Source organism: Pan troglodytes, chromosome 4, assembly GCF_028858775.2.
Source record: "Pan troglodytes isolate AG18354 chromosome 4, NHGRI_mPanTro3-v2.0_pri, whole genome shotgun sequence".
Classification (NCBI taxonomy): domain Eukaryota; kingdom Metazoa; phylum Chordata; class Mammalia; order Primates; family Hominidae; genus Pan; species Pan troglodytes.
In genome coordinates, this window is record NC_072402.2 from 174,640,115 (window position 1) to 174,658,087 (window position 17,973).

General features: G+C 45.8%; 2 protein-coding genes across 12 annotated transcripts in view; one reads left to right on the forward strand and one right to left on the reverse strand.

Moving 5' to 3' along the window:
• UIMC1 (ubiquitin interaction motif containing 1) overlaps positions 1-1,848 on the reverse strand; it is a 117,886-nt gene extending 116,038 nt beyond the window's left edge. For 2 of the 3 annotated variants that reach the window (XM_063810163.1, XM_063810164.1), the window contains exon 1: positions 1,668-1,848. The gene's annotated coding sequence lies outside the window, so the exon portion shown is untranslated. The remainder of the gene's footprint in view (positions 1-1,667) is intronic. The other variant, XM_063810168.1, reaches the window with a different exon arrangement.
• A 37-nt stretch (positions 1,849-1,885) lies between these two features.
• Positions 1,886-17,973, forward strand: part of ZNF346 (zinc finger protein 346) — a 59,628-nt gene continuing 43,540 nt past the window's right edge. For 3 of the 9 annotated variants that reach the window (XM_016954318.4, XM_003310982.6, XM_063810892.1), the window contains exon 1: positions 1,896-2,117. In XM_016954318.4, coding sequence (XP_016809807.1) covers positions 1,943-2,117 — 175 coding nt within the window. In that variant the 5' untranslated portion in view covers positions 1,896-1,942. Of the gene's footprint in view, positions 2,118-17,973 lie in introns of all 9 variants that reach the window. The other 6 variants (XM_016954321.4, XM_054684818.2, XM_016954320.4 and 3 more) reach the window with 5 other exon arrangements.

Consider the following 17,973-nt stretch of genomic DNA (forward strand, 5'->3'; position numbering starts at 1 on the left):
TTGTTCACAACTATATTTCCATGCTCAAAATATCATCTAGCTCATAGTAAATTCTCCATAAGTATTTGAACAAATGAGGTTGAAATAAGCTAGTAATATTAAAAGCTTCATTCATTAAACAAATGTTTTGTATATACCTAGGAGGGTCCAGGTTCTATTTCAAAGTGCTGGAGATTCAGGTGCAATGACAAGAGACAAAAGGCTACGCAAGGTGACGTGTGCCTGTAATCTCAGCATTTTGGGAGCCCGAGGCAGGCGGATTATGAGATCAGGAGTTCGAGATCAGCCTAGCTAACATAGTGAAACCCCGTCTCTACCAAAAATATAAAAATTAGCTGGGCGCCGTGGCATGTGCCTGTAATCCCAGCTACTCAGGAGGCTGAGGCAGGAGAATTGCTTGAACCCGGGAGGCGGAAGTTGCAGTGAGCCGAGATCACGTCACTGCACTCCAACCTGGCGACAGAGCAAAACTCTGCCTCAAAAACAATTTAAAAAAAGAAAGAAAAGAAAAGAGACAAAAATCCCTGCCTTCCTGGGGCTTGCCTTCTAGTAGGGAGACAGACAATAAACAAGATAAAAGGTGAAATATATAAGAAATAAAGCAGGAAAGAAGGACATGAAGTGTGTGTGGAAAAGTAACATTTTAGATGGGATAGCCAGACAAGGTATTTCAGATAGAGTAGCCAGAGAAGGAAGTGGGAGACTGAGCCATGAAGATACATGGGAGAAATTCACCCCAGGAGGCCTGGGTAACTGGGACAGGAATTAAGGAGTTGGGGACTGAGTAACACATCAGTATCAGGGAGGTTAAGGGAAGTCAGATTGTACAGGGCCTTGTTGGTCGAAGTAAGGACTTTGGCTTTTTTTTTTTTTTTAGTCGGAGTTTCGCTCTTGTTGCCCAGGCTGGGGTGCAATGGCGCCATCTCGGCTCACAGCAACCTCTGCCTCCCGGGTTCAAGCCATTCTCCTGGCTCAGCCTCCGAGTAGATGGGATTACAGGCATGTGCCACCACACCCGTCTAATTTTGTATTTTTAGTAGAGACGGGGTTTCTCCATGTTGGTCAGGCTGGTCTCGAACTCCGGACCTCAGGTGATCCGCCCGCCTTAGCCTCCCAAAGTGCTGGGATTACAGGCGTGAGCCACCGCGCCTGGCCGGACTTTGGCTTTTACTAAGAGTGAGATGGGAAGCTGTTGGAGGATTTGAGAACCTAAGCGTCATGATCTGACTTGTCATAAGAGGATCCCTGGAACTGCTGTGCTGGGAATGCCAGTGAGGTTGCTACTACAATAAACTAGGCAAGAGATGGTGGCTCCCAAAGACACGGGAAGGAGCAGCTCTGGGGTTGGAAGATAAAATTTGGGGTCTGACAGCTACATTGGAGAAGCCTATTAGCCATTCGAGTGAACTGTGGAAGAGGCAACTGGATGTATACAGGTCCGGAGTCTCGGGGAAGATCAGAGCTGGGAGCTGGCACTTGGAACTCAACAAATAGTACGTATTATTAGCAGTAATATGGAACCTTAGCTGTACTACTACTTACTAGTAGCGAGCTCTTGAGTTAACCATTTTTAGGTTCTGGGCCTCAGTTTCCCTGTAAATGAAATGGCGAAAACACTCCCACATAACGGGACCTTGAGAACGAAATGAAAAGTATCAAGGGCTGACCGTGAGCAAGGTGAGAGCCATGAGCCAAAACCACACGAGCCTCTCCGGGAGGGGGGGGTCACTGCTGAGGAATCAGCGACAGGTTTGCGAATCCACGGCACACACTCTGAGGTACCAGAGGTAGCAAAGCAAAATAAGCGCCGGGTCCCGCACGGCAGCGCGGGTGCAGCGCCCAAACCTCGCGAGATTTGTTGGCTGGGCCAAGTACCACCCACCAAATCTCGCGATACCTAGGCGCCTGAGAGGCTCTCCACCGGTGAGGGTTTGCGGGGAAGATGGAGTATCCCGCGCCGGCCACGGTGCAGGCCGCGGACGGCGGAGGGGCCGGGCCTTACAGCAGCTCGGAGTTGCTGGAGGGCCAGGAGCCGGACGGGGTGCGCTTTGACCGCGAGAGGGCGCGCCGCCTGTGGGAAGCCGTGTCCGGTGCCCAGCCGGTGGGTAGAGAGGAAGGTGAGTCGGGGGCTTTGGAGGCAGAAAGCCCCTCGCCCGCTGCACGGCTCGCGGGGAACTGCGGAAGCGCCGACGGTCACACCCCCTGGCCCGCCTCCTTGCGTGCTGCGCCCCGGGACCCCCAGACTTGTGCTCCCCATCCGGGCGCGGGCACCCCAAGAATCGGGCCCCCAGCGCGCTGAGGGTGAAGGGCCGCTCACGCTCAGGCCCTGGGTTTTCCTCCTCCTCCTTCATCATTCACTACAGCGCAGTTTTTCCCACATTCGAGGACTGTCATCCCTATACTCGTCCTGTCGGAGACCTACAGTCTTTGCCATCCCCGTAAGCCAAGCCGAGTGCCCCTCACCACTCCTTGACTCCCCATCGTCCCAATCTCCTGATTTCCTCCTAGGGCCTCTCGCCTCCCTTCTCTCAAGCCCCACACTTCCGAGGGCTCTGGAAGGCCTTCTCCTTACCCCCTGGGTTCCTCCTGGTCTTGATGACTGAGCCCTGGCTTACCCCTGTTTTTAGCTCTCTGGCCTCTACTTGCTGGGTCCCTTATTCTAAGGTCGGGACAAGGAGCCTGAGAAACTGGTCTGGGTTTGCTTTGGCTCCAGCTTCTTTGTGTCCTACACTTGACCCAAAGTTGCTGAGAACAGTGTATGCAAAGCCACGTTAGGGGTCACTCCTGGGCCGAAGCGCCCCAGCTTGCTCTGCACTTGACCTGAGACTGGGTAAGATGGGATGAAAGAAAGAGAAGGATGGAAAAGAGCTGTCCTGACCTGCTTGTGTGACTCCCTTCACTGTCCTTTACAGAGCCAGCTGCTTGATGCTAACCCAAATGTACAAGAACTCTATCTGGGCTTCTCTGCTAACCTTGTCAGGTATCTGGAGGGAAATCAGATTTCTCCAGTGATTTGTTTGCTTGCTGAGCAGACTTGTCTTGGAAAGTTTAATATGCTATTTGTGAACTGACTGCCCTGGATAAAATTGGATAAAATTGAAATTTTGACCATATCTAAGGAAGGTACACAGACCTATACCCTGGTATATACTTCTCCAATTTAAAAACAAGTCTAGCCTGTCTCCTAAGTTTATATATATATAATGTATATTATATATAAAAAAGAAGGAGACAGGGCCCCAGAAATGGTGTGTGTGTATGCATATATATAATATACACACACATAAATGTGTATATATATTTTTATATACACTTGTAAGTATTTTATATATATATATATATATATATACACACACACACATACTATTTCTGGGGCCCTCTCTCCTTTTTTTTTTTTTTTTTTTTTTTTTTTTGAGAGAGTCTCACTCTTTCACCCAGGTTGGAGTGCAGTGGCACAATCACACTGCAACCTCCGCCTCCTGGGTTCAAGCAATTCTATACTGCCTCAGCCTCCGGAGTAGCTGGGATTACAGGCTGCTGCCATGACGCTCAGCTGATTTTTGTATTTTTAGTAGAGATGGGGTTTCACCATGTTGGCCAGGCTGTTCTCGAACTCCTGACCTCAAGTGATCTGCCCGCCTTGACCTCCCAAAGTGCTGGGATTACAGGCATGAGCCACCGCACCCGGCTTTCCTACTTTCAAACTTGTTTGGTAGTTTCCTCCCCTACCCCAATTTTTCTTTCATTAACTTGACAAACACTCACCGATGCCTGCTCTGGACCCGGAACTGGTTGGGCTTCAGAGCTGGAGTATCAGAGGAAGATACTGCCCTTGCCCTGGAAAGGCTTGCAGTCTAGTCCAGGAAGCAGACACCAAAACAGTTCCAGTGTAATGTAAAGGATGCAGTGCTGAGGAATGTTTTAAGAGTTGGAGGTGCACAAGAAGAAAGTGACCTTTGCCCTGGATCTTGAAGCAGAAAACCACTGTGCTCTGAAAAGTGAACTGTCTGCTATGTGTATATGAGTGTATAGTGGCACTGTTATGACCCATTTCATTTCCCTGTTCTCCTCACTTCTCCCACATTTATGTGAAATCTAGGTAGACACCTACAACATTAAGTTCTACTCACCCTTTTTCTACTCTTAGCACCTTCATTGAGTTACAATTTATATACCATACAAGTCACCCATTGTAAGCATATCGCCAGTGATTGTTAGCCAGTGTACAGAGTTGTATAGCCATTACCACAGTCCACTTTTAGAACATTTCCGTCACCCCAATTAGTTCCTTTGAGCTCATTTATATTAAATCCCCACTCCCACCTCCTGCCCTAGGCAACCAGTGACCTGTTTTCTGTCTTGGGTAGTCTTTTGAGTTTGGCTTCTCTCAGCATGTTTTTGAAGTTCAGCCAAGTCATGGTGTGTATTAGTACTTCATTCCTCTTTATTGCTAAATAGAATTCCATTGAATGAATATAACACATTCTATTAATCCATTCATTAGTTCTAGACATTTGGATTGTTTCCAGTTTGGAGTTTTTGTGAATAATGCTGCTGCGAACATTCATGCCCAAGTTTTTGTGTGAACATACGTTTCATTTCTTGAGTATATCCCTGAGAGTGGAATTGCTGGGTCATATCGTAACTCTAACATTTTGGAGAACTGCCAAACTGTTTTCCAAAATGGCTTCACCTTTTATATTTCTGCCATCAATGTATGAGGGTTTCGCTTTTTCTATAACCTTGACAACACTTGTCTTTTTTGATTATAGGCATTCTAGTGGGCATGTAGTGATATCTCATTGTGGTTTCCTAAAGACTGATAATACTGAGCACCTTTTCAGGGGCTAACTACCCATTTGTAGATCTTTGGTGAAATATCTATTCACATCATTTGCCTATTTTGTAATTGGGCTGTTTGTCTTCTACTGAGTTGTAAGAGTTATCTGTGTATTCTGGGTACAAGTCTTTTATTATAGATATGATTTCCAGGTATTTCCCCCTGACTGTGACTTGTCTTTTCATTTTCTAAACAGTGCCTTTTGAAGCACAAAAGTTTTAAGTTTTGATGAGATTAAATTTATCATTTTTTATCCTATGTATTGTGCTTTTAGTGTCATATCTAAGAACTCTTTATCTTAACCCAAGATTTGAGAAATTTTCTCTTGTAGATCTTCCTTATTATTATTTATTTATTTTTTTTTTTTTTGAGACGCAGTCTCACCCTGTCACCCAGGCTGGAGTGCAGTGGCATGATCTCAGCTCACTGCAACCTTCGTCTCCCTGGTTCTCCTGGAGGAGGTCAAGCGATTCTCCTGCCTCAGCGTCCCGAGTAGCTGGGATTACAGGTGTTCACCACCACATCTGGCTAATTTTTGTATTTTTAGTAGAGATGGGGTTTCACCACGTTGGCCAGGCTGGTCTCAAACTCCTGACCTCAAGTGATCTGCCCCCTTCAGCCTCCCAAAGTGCTGGCATTACACACGTGAGCTACCATGCCCAGCCCCTTCCTCATCTTGTTTCTGAAGGAGTTTGTGAAGGATGGATTGGTAATATTTTTTTTTTTTTTGAGACAGAATCCCACTCTGTCGCCCAGGCTAGAGTGTGGTGGCATGATCTCAGCTCACTGCAGCCTCCCTGTCCCAGATTTAAGTGATTCTCCCGCCTCAGCCTCCTGAGTAGCTGGGATTACAGGAGGGTGCTACCACACCCAGCTAATTTTTTTGTATTTTTAGTAGAGACAGAGTTTCACCATGTTGGCCAGGCTGGTCTTGAACTCCTGACCTCAGGTGATCCACCAGCCTTGGCCTCCCGAAGTGTTGGGATTACAGGTGTGAGCCACCACACTCAGTTGGTAATATTTCTTTTTACAGTATTTTACAGAAGTGTTGACCTGCAAGGAAGAGGCTAACACACAAAATATGATTTGAAGAGTTTACTTGATTTTTAAAGGCAAAAAAATGTGGACAGGGAGTGGGACTCATACAAAGTTGTTTATCGAGAATTCTCATTGATTTACAGAAATAACATTGGTTAGTGATTGGCTGTACATTAAGCTGTAGGATGTAGGATATAGCGTCAGGTAGGGCATTATTAGGTTAATCCTTACCCACTTGTGGCAATAGCAAGCAGTTTTGATAGATGAATCATAGCTCAAAAAGGGAGAATAGGAAGTGATTGCTATCTCATTTTAATATCTCTCTGGGCCCTGATCATTTAAAAAAACTTGGATTCTTTAGATAAAAGTTATTTTCTTTTTTTTCAGACAGAGTCTCACTCTTCCGCCCAGACTGGAGTGCAGTAGTGTGATCTCGGCTCACTGCAACCTTTGCCTCCGGGTTCAAGCGATTCTCGTGCCTCAGCCTCCCAGGTAGCTGGGATTACAGGCGCCCGCCAGCACACCCAGCTAATTTTTGTATTTTTCATAGAGACGGGGTTTCACCATGTTGGTCAGGCTGGTCTCAAACTCCTGACCTCAGGTGATCCGCCTCAGCCTCCCAAAGTGCTGGGATTACAGGGGTGAGCCATCACGCCCAGCCGATAAAAGTTATTTTCTGACCTGCCTGGGCAACATGGAGAAACCCTGTAAATTTTTGTAAAATTTGTGTTTTTGTAAAAATACAAAAATTAGCCAGGTGTGGTGGCTCACATCTGTAATCCCAGCTACTCAGGTGGCTGAGGCACGAGAATCGCTTGAACCCAGGAGGCTAAGGTTGCAGTGAGCCAAGATTGTGCCACTGCACTCCAGTCTAGGCAACACAGTTGAGACTTTGTCTCAAAAAAAAAAAAAAAAAGTTATCACCAGTGAAGCTACCTGGGCCTAAGCTTTTCTTTCTTCCTTTCCTTTTTTTTTTTTTTAAATTCTCTATTTATTTATTTAGAGACAGGGTCTCTGTTGCCCGGGCTAGAGTGCAGTGGCACAATCATAGCTCACTGCAGCCTCAGACTCCTTCAAACTCAAAGCTAGGACTGCAAGGGCATACCACCATGCCCAGCTAATTTTTGTGTTTTTTTAAATAGAGGGTCTTGCTCTGTTGCCCAGGCTGGTCTGAAACTCCTGGCCTCTAGTGATCCTCCTGCCTCAGCCTCCCAAAGGGTTAGGATTATAGGCAAGCATGAGCCATGGCACCCAGCTGGCTTCAGTTTTTCTTTGTGGAAAGGTATTTGATTATTCATTTTCTTTACTTGTTTTAAGTGTACACAGAATATTTTGTTTCTCCTTGTGTCACTTTTTTTTTTTTTTCTTTGAGACGGGGTCTTGCCAGGCTGGAGTGCAGTAATGATCACTGCAGCCTTCGCCTCCCAGGTTCAAGCAATTCTCCTGCCCCAGCCTCCCAAGTAGCTGGGATTACAGGCATGTGTCACCATGCCCGGCTAACTTTTTTGTATTTTTAGTAGACACAGGGTTTCACTGTGTTGGCCAGGCTGGTCTTGAACTCCTCAAACTCTAAAGTGATCTGTCTGCCTCTGCTTCCCAAAGCACTGGGATTACAGATGTGAGGTCCCTGATTATTTTCTTGGTTAGTCTAGCTAAGAATTTGTCATTTTCTTGATCTTTTCTAGTTTCTAAGGTAAGATCTTATGTTGCTGATTTGAGTGATTTGAGATCCTTCTTTTCTGATGTAGATGTTTAAAATTATAAATTTCTCTCTTAAGCACTTGTGACGTTATAATATATATATATTTCCCTCCATAGTTCCTGGCTCACAGCTTCTATAACCCTTGTACTTTCCTCAGTGACTAAAGCAGTAAGAGTATCTTCTGTTAAAATATTTGGCCTTTTGTCCTTGGTTCCTGAAACACCTCTGGAACTGCTCCAGAGCCAGAAAGGTGAAAAACAGACTTTTGTTATTTATAACAAGCCCCTTTCTTTTTTTTTTTTTTTTTTTTTTTTTTTTGAGACATTGTCTCGCTCTGTCGCCCAGGCCGGGGTGCAGTGGTGCGATCTCGGCTCACTGCAAGCTCCGCCTCCCAGGTTCATGCCATTCTCCTGCCCCAGCCTCCCAAGTAGCTGGGACTACAGGCGCCCGCCACCACACCTGGCTAATTTTTTGTATTTTTAGTAGAGACGGGGTTTCACCATGTTAGCCAGGCTGATCTCGATTTCCTGACCTCGTAATCTGCCCTCCTCGGCCTCCCAAAGTGCTGGGATTACAGGCGTGAGCCACCGCACCCGGCCATATAACAAGCCCCTTTCAACCACACCTTGGTACATGTTAATAGGGTGATTTTTGAGAAGTCCCTAGATTACCACATTCTGGTTGGCTGGTTGCCATAGGAACCAACCATGTGCTCAGAGGCTTGGAAGTTACAGCCCCCCATCTCGAGAGGGTAGAAAGGAGCTGAAGGTTGAATTGATCACCAATAGCCAGTGATTTAATCAACCATGCGTATGTAATGAAGCCTTCATAACAACCCAAAGACCTCAGTTTAGGGGCTTCCAGGAAGGTGAACAAGAACACATTCACACATGCTGGAAGTGTGGCACACCCCAATTCCATGGGGATAGACGCTCCTACACATTAGACCCTTCCAGACCTGGCCGTATGTATCTCTTTATCTATTTGTATCCTTTAACATATCTTTTAGGTTGGCCTGACCCAGTGGCTCCTGCCTGTAATTCCAAAACTTTGAGAGGCCAAGGCAAGAGTGTTAGTGGACATGAATCTCAATTTCTGCCTCCTCAGAAGAAAGAATTCAACCAAAGGGGCATAAGGCAAAGTGAGAGACCAAGGCAACTCTTAGAGCAAGAGTGAAAGTTTATTAAAAAGTTTTAGGGCAGGAATGAAAAGAAGTAAAGTATACTTGGAAGAGGGCCAAGATGGCGACTTGCGAGAGACAAGTAGGCGGTTTGACCTTTGACTTGGGATCTTACACGTTGACACGCTTGCTGGGTCTTGCGTGTTACTTCTCCCCTGGTTTTTCCCTTGGGGGTGGGCTGTCTGGATTGGCAGCGGCCTGCCAGCACTTGGGAGGGGCCGCAGGTGTAGTGTCTTTATTGAAGTCGTGCACATGCTTACTGGAAATGTTTTTCCCTTTCCAGCAGAGTGTTACCAGTTAAACGCCTCCATTTTGCCTCTTAGTGTGCATGCTTGAGCCCACTAGCCTAACTTGAGATCTTATCTGGAAACTGCTGATCACCAATGTCAGGTGGTTTTTTCTTTGTTTTGAAACAGAGTCTCACTCTGTCGCCCAGGCTGGAGTGCAATGGCATGATCTCAATGGCGTGATCTCGGCTTACTGTAGCCTCTACCTCCCGGGTTCAAGAGATTCTCCTGCCTTAACCTCCCGAGTAGCTGGAATTACAGGCATGTGCCACCACGCCCGGCTAATTTTTATATTTTTAGTAGAGACAGGGTTTCTCCATGTTGCTCAGGCTGGTCTCAAACTCCTGAGCTCAGGTGCTGCACCTGCCTCAGCCTCCCAAAGTGCTGGGATTACAGGTGTGAGCCACCGCACCTGGCCTCAGGTGTTTCTATCTATGAGGAGACTGCCTTTTCCTGACACCACCTGTGACCAATTATTATTTTAGCGAGACAGTTTAATAACTGAATGACCATCACCTGATGGTTGCCTGACATTTGTGGTGGTAGGGGTTCCTCTTCTACCCTGCTCATTTCTGCCTAGCTATCTACTGTGACAGGAGGATCACTTGAACCCAGGAGTTAGAGACCAGCCTGGGCAACATAGAGAATCATAGAGAGTCCCCATCTCTACCAAAAAAAAAATATTAAAAAGCTGGGTGTGGTGGTGCGTGCCTGTAGTCCTAGCTAGTTAGGAAGCTAAGGCAGGAGGATCACTGGAGCCCAGGAAGTCAAGGCTGCAGTGAGTTGTGATCACACCAGTGCACTCCAACCTGGGCAACAGCGAGATCCTGTCGCCCAAAATATTAAATATATGTATCTTTTAAATTAATGTAAGTATGTGTTTCCCTGAGTTCTGTGAGCTGCTCTAGCAAATTAATTGAATCCAGGGGTGTCATGGAAACCTCGATTTATAGCCGGTTGGTCAGAAAAACAGGTGAAAGAATGTGGAACCTGCAATTGGCATCAGAAGTAGGGCTCAGTCTTGTAGGAATAAGCCCTCAACCTGTAGGATCTGAAGCTGTCTCCAGGTAGATAGTGTCAGAATTGATTTGAATTAGGGGACACCAACTGGTGTCCACTGCAGAATTGAGTGCTTGGTTTCTGGGAGGAGAAAACCCACACATATGGTCACAGAAGCGTTCTGTATTGTAAAAGTAAAGTAGGATAAACTGAGTTTTTTTTCTCCAGAGCACTGCTTTAGTTGCAACTCATAAATTTTTGAATGTTTTATTTTCACTTAAATCAGTTCAAAATAATTTCTAATTTCCCTTGTAAAATTTCTTCTTTGATACATGTTATTCAATTTCTAAATATTTGAGGATTTCCCAGATTTCTTCCTATTGTTGATTTCTGATTAAATTCCATTGCGTTCAAAGAATATACTTGAGATGAGTTCAGTCCTTTTAAATGTAGTGAAACTGGGCTGGGGGCGGTGGCTCACGCCTGTAATCCCAGCACTGGGAGGCCGAGGCGGGTGGATCATTTGAGGGCAGGAGTTCAAGACCAGCATGGCCAATATGGTGAAACCCCCATCTCTACTAAAATACAAAAATTAGCCGGGCATGGTGGTGCCGTGCCATGGGGTTTCACCGTGTTAGCCAGGATGGTCTCGATTTCCTGACCTCGTGATCCGCCCGCCTCAGCCTCCCAAAGTGCTGGGATTATAGGCGTGAGCCACCATGCCTGGCTATTTCATTTTTAAATAACAGCTTTATTGACGTAAATTTCACATTCCATAAAATTCACCTGTTTAAAATGTACAATTCTGTGGTTTTTAGTATATTCGCAGAGTTCTGCAACCATCACCACTGTCTAATTTTAGAACATTTTCATCACCCCAATAAAGAAACCCTATACCTAGGAGCAATCATCCCTGGCAACGACTTATCTCCTCTCTTTATGGATTGATGCCTATTCTGGACATTTCATGTAAATAGAATTGTATAAATATGTGGCCTTTTTGTGACTGGCTTCTTTCGCTTAGTGTAATTTTTTTTTTTTTTTTGGTTTTTTAGACGACATTTTGCTCTTGTTGCCCAGGCTGGAGTGCAATGGCATGATCTAGGCTCACTGCACCCTCCTCTCCCTGTAGAGTTCAAGCGATTCTCTTTTTTCTGTTTTATTTTGTTTTGAGACAGAGTCTCGCTCTGTCGCCCAGGCTGGAGTGCAGTGGCGCGATCTCGGCTCACTGCATGCTCTGCCTCCTGGGTTCACGCCATTCTCCTGCCTCAGCCTCCCGAGTAGCTGGGACTACAGGCATGCGCCCCACACCCAGATAATTTTGTATTTTTAGTAGAGACAGGGTTTCTCCATGTTGGCAAGGCTAGTCTCAAACTCCCAACCTCAGGTGATCCGCCGCCTTGGCCTTCCAAAGTGCTGGGATTACAGGCATGAGCCACTGCGCCTGGACACTTAGTGTAATGTTTGCAGGATCATTTGGCTGGATATAGAATTCTTAGTTGACATTTTTATTCTTTTTCACCACTTTGAATATGTCATTCCAGTGCCTTCTGGCCTTAATTGTTTTCAAATAAGAAGTTGTCATTAATTGAATTATTTCACTGTACATCATGAGTCATTTTTCTCTCTCTCTCACTGCTTTCAAGATTTTCTGTCTTTGCCTTTCAACAGTTTGTGATGTGTCTAGGTGTAGCTCTCTTCACATTTTTCCTAGTTTGGGTTCCTTGAGATTTTGCAATGTGTAGATTAATGTTTTTCATCAAATATGGGAGGTTTTTGGACATTTTCTTCAAATATTTTTTTCTACTCTCTCTCTCTTCTGTCTTCTTCTGAGGCTCTCCTTACACATATGTTAGTATGCTTGAAGTTTTTCCATAATCTCTGAAGCTTTGTTCATTATTCTTCAATGTTATTTCTCTTTGTTCTTCAGATCAGCTATTTCTATTGCTGTATCTTCAAGTTCACTGATTCTTCTGCCATTTTGAACTTGCTGTTGAGCTCCTCCAGCAAATTTATTGTATTTATTATAATTTCAACTCCAGAATTTCCATTTGTTTGTTTTATTAGTAGCAGATCATCAGTACCCTTACATTTGCTTTCTTCATGCCTTTTCTTTTTTCTTTTTCTTTTTCTTTTTTTTTTTGAGATGGAGTTTCACTCTTGTTGCCCAGGAGTGCAATGGCGCAATCTCAGCTCACTGCAACCTCTGCCTCCAGGTTCAAGCAATTCTCCTGCCTCAGCCTCCCGAGTAACTGGGATTATAGGCATGTGCCACCACACCTGGCTAATTTTTTGTGTTTTTAGTACAGATGGAGTTTCACCATGTTGGTCAGGCTGGTTTTGACCTCCTGACCTCAGGTAATCCACCCACCTTGGCCTCCTAAAGTGCTGGGATTACAGGTATGAGCCACTGCACCCAGCCTTTTTTTGTTTTTGTTTTTGTTTTTAGACAGAGTCTTACTCTGTCACCAGGCTAGAGTGCAGTGGCGCAGTCTTGGCATGCTGGGATTACAAGCATGAGCCACTGCACGCAGCTTTTTTTTTTTGAAACAGAGTTTCGCCCTTGTCACCCAGGCTGGAATGCAATGGCACAATCTCAGTTCACTGCAACCTCCGCCTCCTGGGTTCAAGCGATTCTCCTGCCTCAGCCTGCTGAGTTAGCTGGGATTACCAGCCCTCTACCACACCTGGCTAATTTTTGCACTTTTTAATAGAGATGGGGTTTTACCACGTTGGCCAGCCTGGTCTCAAACTCCTGACCTCAGGTGATCAGCCCGCCTTGGCCTCCCAAAATGCTGACATTACAGGTGTGAGCCACCATGCCCGGCCTCTTCATGCCCTTTTCATTGGATAAAAATTTGAGCTTCTTGAGACCATCAGCAGTATGGATTTGGCCAGGCATGGTGGCCCACACCTGTAGTCCCAGCTGCTTGAGAGGCTGATGCAGAAGGATCACTTGAGGCCAGGAGTCTGAATTCAGCCTAGGCAACATAATGAGACTCTGACTCTAAAAAATTAAATTAAAAACAAAAACACAGTATGGACTCACAAAATGGAAGTACCAGTGCTAAGTAGACTTAATAGGACCGTCTTGTTCATTCTTTTAGGCCATACTGCCCATTAAAATACTACATTGTCTAACCATTCTCATCCATGGGTAGATTATACCCAACCTCCCTTTCCTATGACTGTTTGAGGGGTTTTTGCTTTTGAGATGGGGGATCTTGCTCTGTCACCCAGCTGAAGTGCAGTGGCACAATTATGGCTCACCACAGCCTCGAACTGCTAGACTCAAGTGATTTCCCCCCATGTCAGCTTCCCTAGTAACCAGCACTACAGGCGTGTGCCACCACACCTGGATAATTTTTTAATTTTTTTCGTAAAGATGAGGTCTCACTTTGCTGCCTGTGTTGCTCTCAAACTCCTGGCATCAAGCAATCCTCTAGCCTCAGTCTCCCAGAGTGTCAGGATTACAGGCGTGGGCCACTGACCCAGCCCTAGGATCTTTTATTTGCTGCTTTCTGACTATAGCTATACCTAAAAACCCTTTGCCTCCTAATAAGCTGGGTAGTAAATAGGTTTCATCTTCCTAAGGATCACCTTCAGTCAGTTGACGAATTTTTTTGTTTTGTTTTGTTTTTGTTTTTGTTTTGTTTTGAGATGGAGTCTCACTCTGTAGCCCAGGCTGGAGTGCAGTGGCATGATGTCTGCTCACTGCAAGCTCCGCCTCCCGGGTTCACGCCGTTCTCCTGCCTCAGCCTCCTGAGTAGCTGGGACTACAGGCACCCGCACCACACATGGCTAATTTTTTGCATTTTTAGTAGAGATGGGGTTTCACCATGTTAGCCAGGATGGTCTCGATCTCCTGACCTCGTGATCCACCCACCTCGACCTTCCAAAGTGCTAGGATTACAGGCGTGAGCCACCGCACCTGGCCCAGTTGATGAATTTATACAGAGCTCAATTGTAGATTCTAAGGTCACATGTAGGCCTAAGGAATAGCAAGTCATTTTTGAGACAGGGTCTCACTCCCTCACCAAGGCTGGAGCATAGCAGTGCAATCCTGGCTCATTGTAGCCTCGACCTCCCAAACTCAGGTGATCCTCCCACCTCAGCCACTTGAGTAGCAGGGATAACAAGTGTGCACCACCACACCCAGCTAATTTTTTGTAGTTTTTTATAGAGATGGGGTTTCACCATGTTGTCCAAGCTGGTCTCGAACTCCTGGCTCAAATGATCCTCCCACCTCAGCCTCCTGAATAGCTGGGACTACAAGTGCATGCAGGCTACCACACCTGGCTTAAATTTCCTTTCTTTCTTTCTTTTTTTTTTTAATTTTGAGACAAGGTCTTGCAGTGTCACCCAGGATGGAGGCTGGAGTGCAGTGGTGTGATCACAGCTCACTTCACTGCAGCCTTGACCTCCTGGGCTCAAGTTCAAACGATCCTCCCACCTCAGCCTACCAAGTAGCTGGGACTGTAGGTGTGCACCACTACACTCAGCTAATCTTTTTTGTTTTTTTGTAAAGACAGGGTCCCACTATGTTGCCCAGGCTGGTTCTTGAACTCCTGGGCTCAAGCGGTCCTTCCACCTCAGCCTCCCAAAGTGCTGGGATTATAGGCATGAACCATCACACCCAACCCTTAAATTTGTTAAGTTTATTAATTATCTTGCTGTCCCACAAAAGTTCTCTGTGTTCCTACTTCATCGACCCTGTGAAAAGCAGCCCTGTGCTTCATACTCTAGATGGCATCTCTCAGCCTCTGCCCCATACATCTTTTACTTGGCTATCATGTGGATATAAATTAAATCCTGTGAATACGTAACATCTCGTAGGATGTAGAATGCAGAAATGCAGTAAAGACCATACTTCTGTGCCTCTTGGCTATTGTTGCTGTCAAAAAAGGTCATGGAACTACATCAGTTTTCCAGCATCCGTTGTCCAGCTTCATAGGTTGAGAGAGAAGTTGTTACAGTCAAAGCATCTTGCTTCCAGCAGAGCTGTGAAGGAGCCTCAGAGACTGTAGGTCACCTATTGGAACATGTATGCATTATTCCTGGAGATGTTTCTGGAGGCCCAACCTAGTACCATACTTTCAGCCTCTCTAGTGATTTTCTTTTTCTTTTCTTTTCTTTTTTTTTTTTTTTGAGATGGAGTCTTACTCTGTCGCCCAGGCTCAAGTGTAGTGGCACGATCTTGGCTCACTGCAACCTCCACCTCCTGGGTTCAAGTGATTCTTGTGCCTCAGCCTCCCAAGTAGCTGGGATTACAGGCACATACCACCATGCCTGCCTAATTTTTTTATTTTTGGTAGAGACGGGGGTTTGCCATGTTGGCAAGGCTGGTCTCAAACTCCTGGCCTCAAGCAATCTACCTGCCTTGGCCTTCCCAAGTGTTGGGATTACAGGCTGAGCCACCACGCCCTGCCTCTCCAGTGAATGAATGAAAAGCACCTCATTTTCCATATCAAATCTTTTGCACCCTGGAGAGATAGTTGGTAGTTGGATTAAAGTTGTGTGCAGATATCATGGCAAAAAGGATGTGTAGTCAGGCTGCCATCTCAGAATTTTGACAATTTTTTTTTTTTTTTTTTTTTTTGAGACAGAGTTTTACTCCTGTTGCCCAGGCTGGAGTGCAATGGCGCAATCTTGGCTGACTGCAACCTCCGCCTCCCGGGTTCAAGCAGTTCTCCTGTCTCAGCCTCCCGAGTAACTGGAATTACAAGTGCCTTGCCATCACACCCGGCTAATTGACTTTTTTTTTTTTTTTTTTTTGAGACAGTCTCACTGTGTCGCCCAGGCTGGAGTGCAGTGGCATGATCTCGGCTCACTGCAACCTCCGCCTCCTGGGTTCAATCGATTCTCCTGCCTCAGCCTCCCAAGTAGCTGGGACTACAGGCACCTGCCACCATGCCCTGGGGCTAAACTTTTTTGTATTTTTAGTAGAGACAGGGTTTCACTATGTTGGCCAGGCTGGTCTTGAACTCCTGGCCTCGTGATCCGCCCGCCTCTGCCTCCCAAAGTGCTGATATTACAGGCGTGAGCTACCGCACCCGGCCTAATTGACAATTTTATCCAAGTTTTTTTTTTTTTCCCTCTGTGGGCCTTAGCTTCCTCCAACCTCATAAACCTCTCAGTTTTTGTGGGCCAGGAATTTGGGAAAGGCTTGGCTGGATAGTTCTGATTCAGGGTCTCTTATGCAGTTGCAGTCAGATGGTGGCTCAAGTTGAAACAGCAGGGAAATGGAGCATCTGGGAGCTAGAGCTGAAACAACAGCGGGGTGGAGCCTCTGGGGGCTGGCCAGACATCTCTCTTTTCATGTGGTGTCAGGAACTCTCCATGTGGTCTTGATGCATGAAATAGTCTGGGGTTTCTCACAGCTTGGTGGCCTCAGAGCAGTCAGACTGCTTACATGGTGGGCAAAGGCTTTAAAAGCAAACATTCCCAATTTGGTTCCCTTTTATAATTTCTACTTTAATGTGTTTATGTTGCTTAGTGGTCAGATTAACTAGGGATTCAACAAGATGTTGTTCTAAACACCTGGAGCCTATAAGCCCTTGATTTTGTACTGTTGGATCTGTGTGTTGGTAAGGAAGCATAATCAAAGTTCAAGTCATTTTGAGATCTACCCTTCCCACGAGGTCCTTTTGCATCTCTTTTGTGTGTGTACGCAGCCTCAGGGTGGCCATGAGTATGTGGCTAACTTGGGCCCTCTCAGGTCTCCGCTGTCACACAGTCTCAGCCAGGAACACACTTGCCCCAACCATGACCACACCTCCGGCCAGTGAAGCCTTTCACTCTTCCCGCTTACTGCCTTGGAGATCATCATTTCCATCAACAATATTGCTACATGTAAAGGAAATCAAGTGATTTCCTTCCTTCTGTATGGAAGCTATTTGTTTTCATGGCTAGCACCTTCTTGCCAGAGTTTCTACACCGATTGCAGGAAGGGCTGAGAGCAGCCTCACCTGAGCCTGGGAAATTGAGGCTACAGCAAGCTGACATTATGCCACTGCACTCCAGTGTGGGCACTGCAGCCTGGGAAACCCTGAGGTTTTGTTTGTTTGTTTGTTTGTTTTTCCCCATCTGGGGAAAAAAAAAAGCCACTGATTCCTACTGTTCTTACCTGAAGTTCAGCAGTTTTGCAAGCACAAAGTTGCTCTCAGATTGTTAAGTCCCTTTTGTTAACTTCCAGAGTGCTGAAGTGGTTGGTTTTGTCAGTTTTGTCCTGTTTTATTGTTGCTTCTGCAGGAGATCTCCTCACTCTGCCTTGGCCAGAAGTTCCACCCTGTACTCACTTTGTTTTATATTCAACTTCGCTTCCTCTGCCTGACTTCAAAATTGGGAGGGTCCCAAGGCTCAGTCTCTGAACCTCTTTCCTTCTTCATCTACGCTAGGCAATCTCTTCCAGCCCCACAGTGTTCAATATGATTGATACACCAATGATTCCCCATTTATATCTCTAGCTCTGACCTCCCCCTTGAGCTTCAAGTGACTGACAGATCTGAATCTCCAACTCATCTCCACCTATATATCTGATAGACTACTCACACTCACATAACGAAAAGTCTAATTTTTCCTCCAAGGCTATCTTCCCCTAGTTCTAATCTATTCACTTGTTCAAGTTCAAAACCTAGGAGTTATCCTTGACTCCTTTCCTTCCTTCACTCCCACCCCCACATCCAGTCTAAGAAATCAGATGTCAAACCTATTGCCGGAACATAATTCCAAATTCATTCACTTTTCGCCATCTCCACTGACAACCTGCCTAGTCCAAGCTACCATCATCTATTCTCTGAAGACTACAGCAGCCTCCTCCTTGTTCTTTCTGCTTCCATTCTTGTCCCCATACAGTCTGTTGACAACTGTCAGAGTAATCTTTTCAAGGGCAAACCAGATCTTGTCACCTCTCATTACACTAACAATA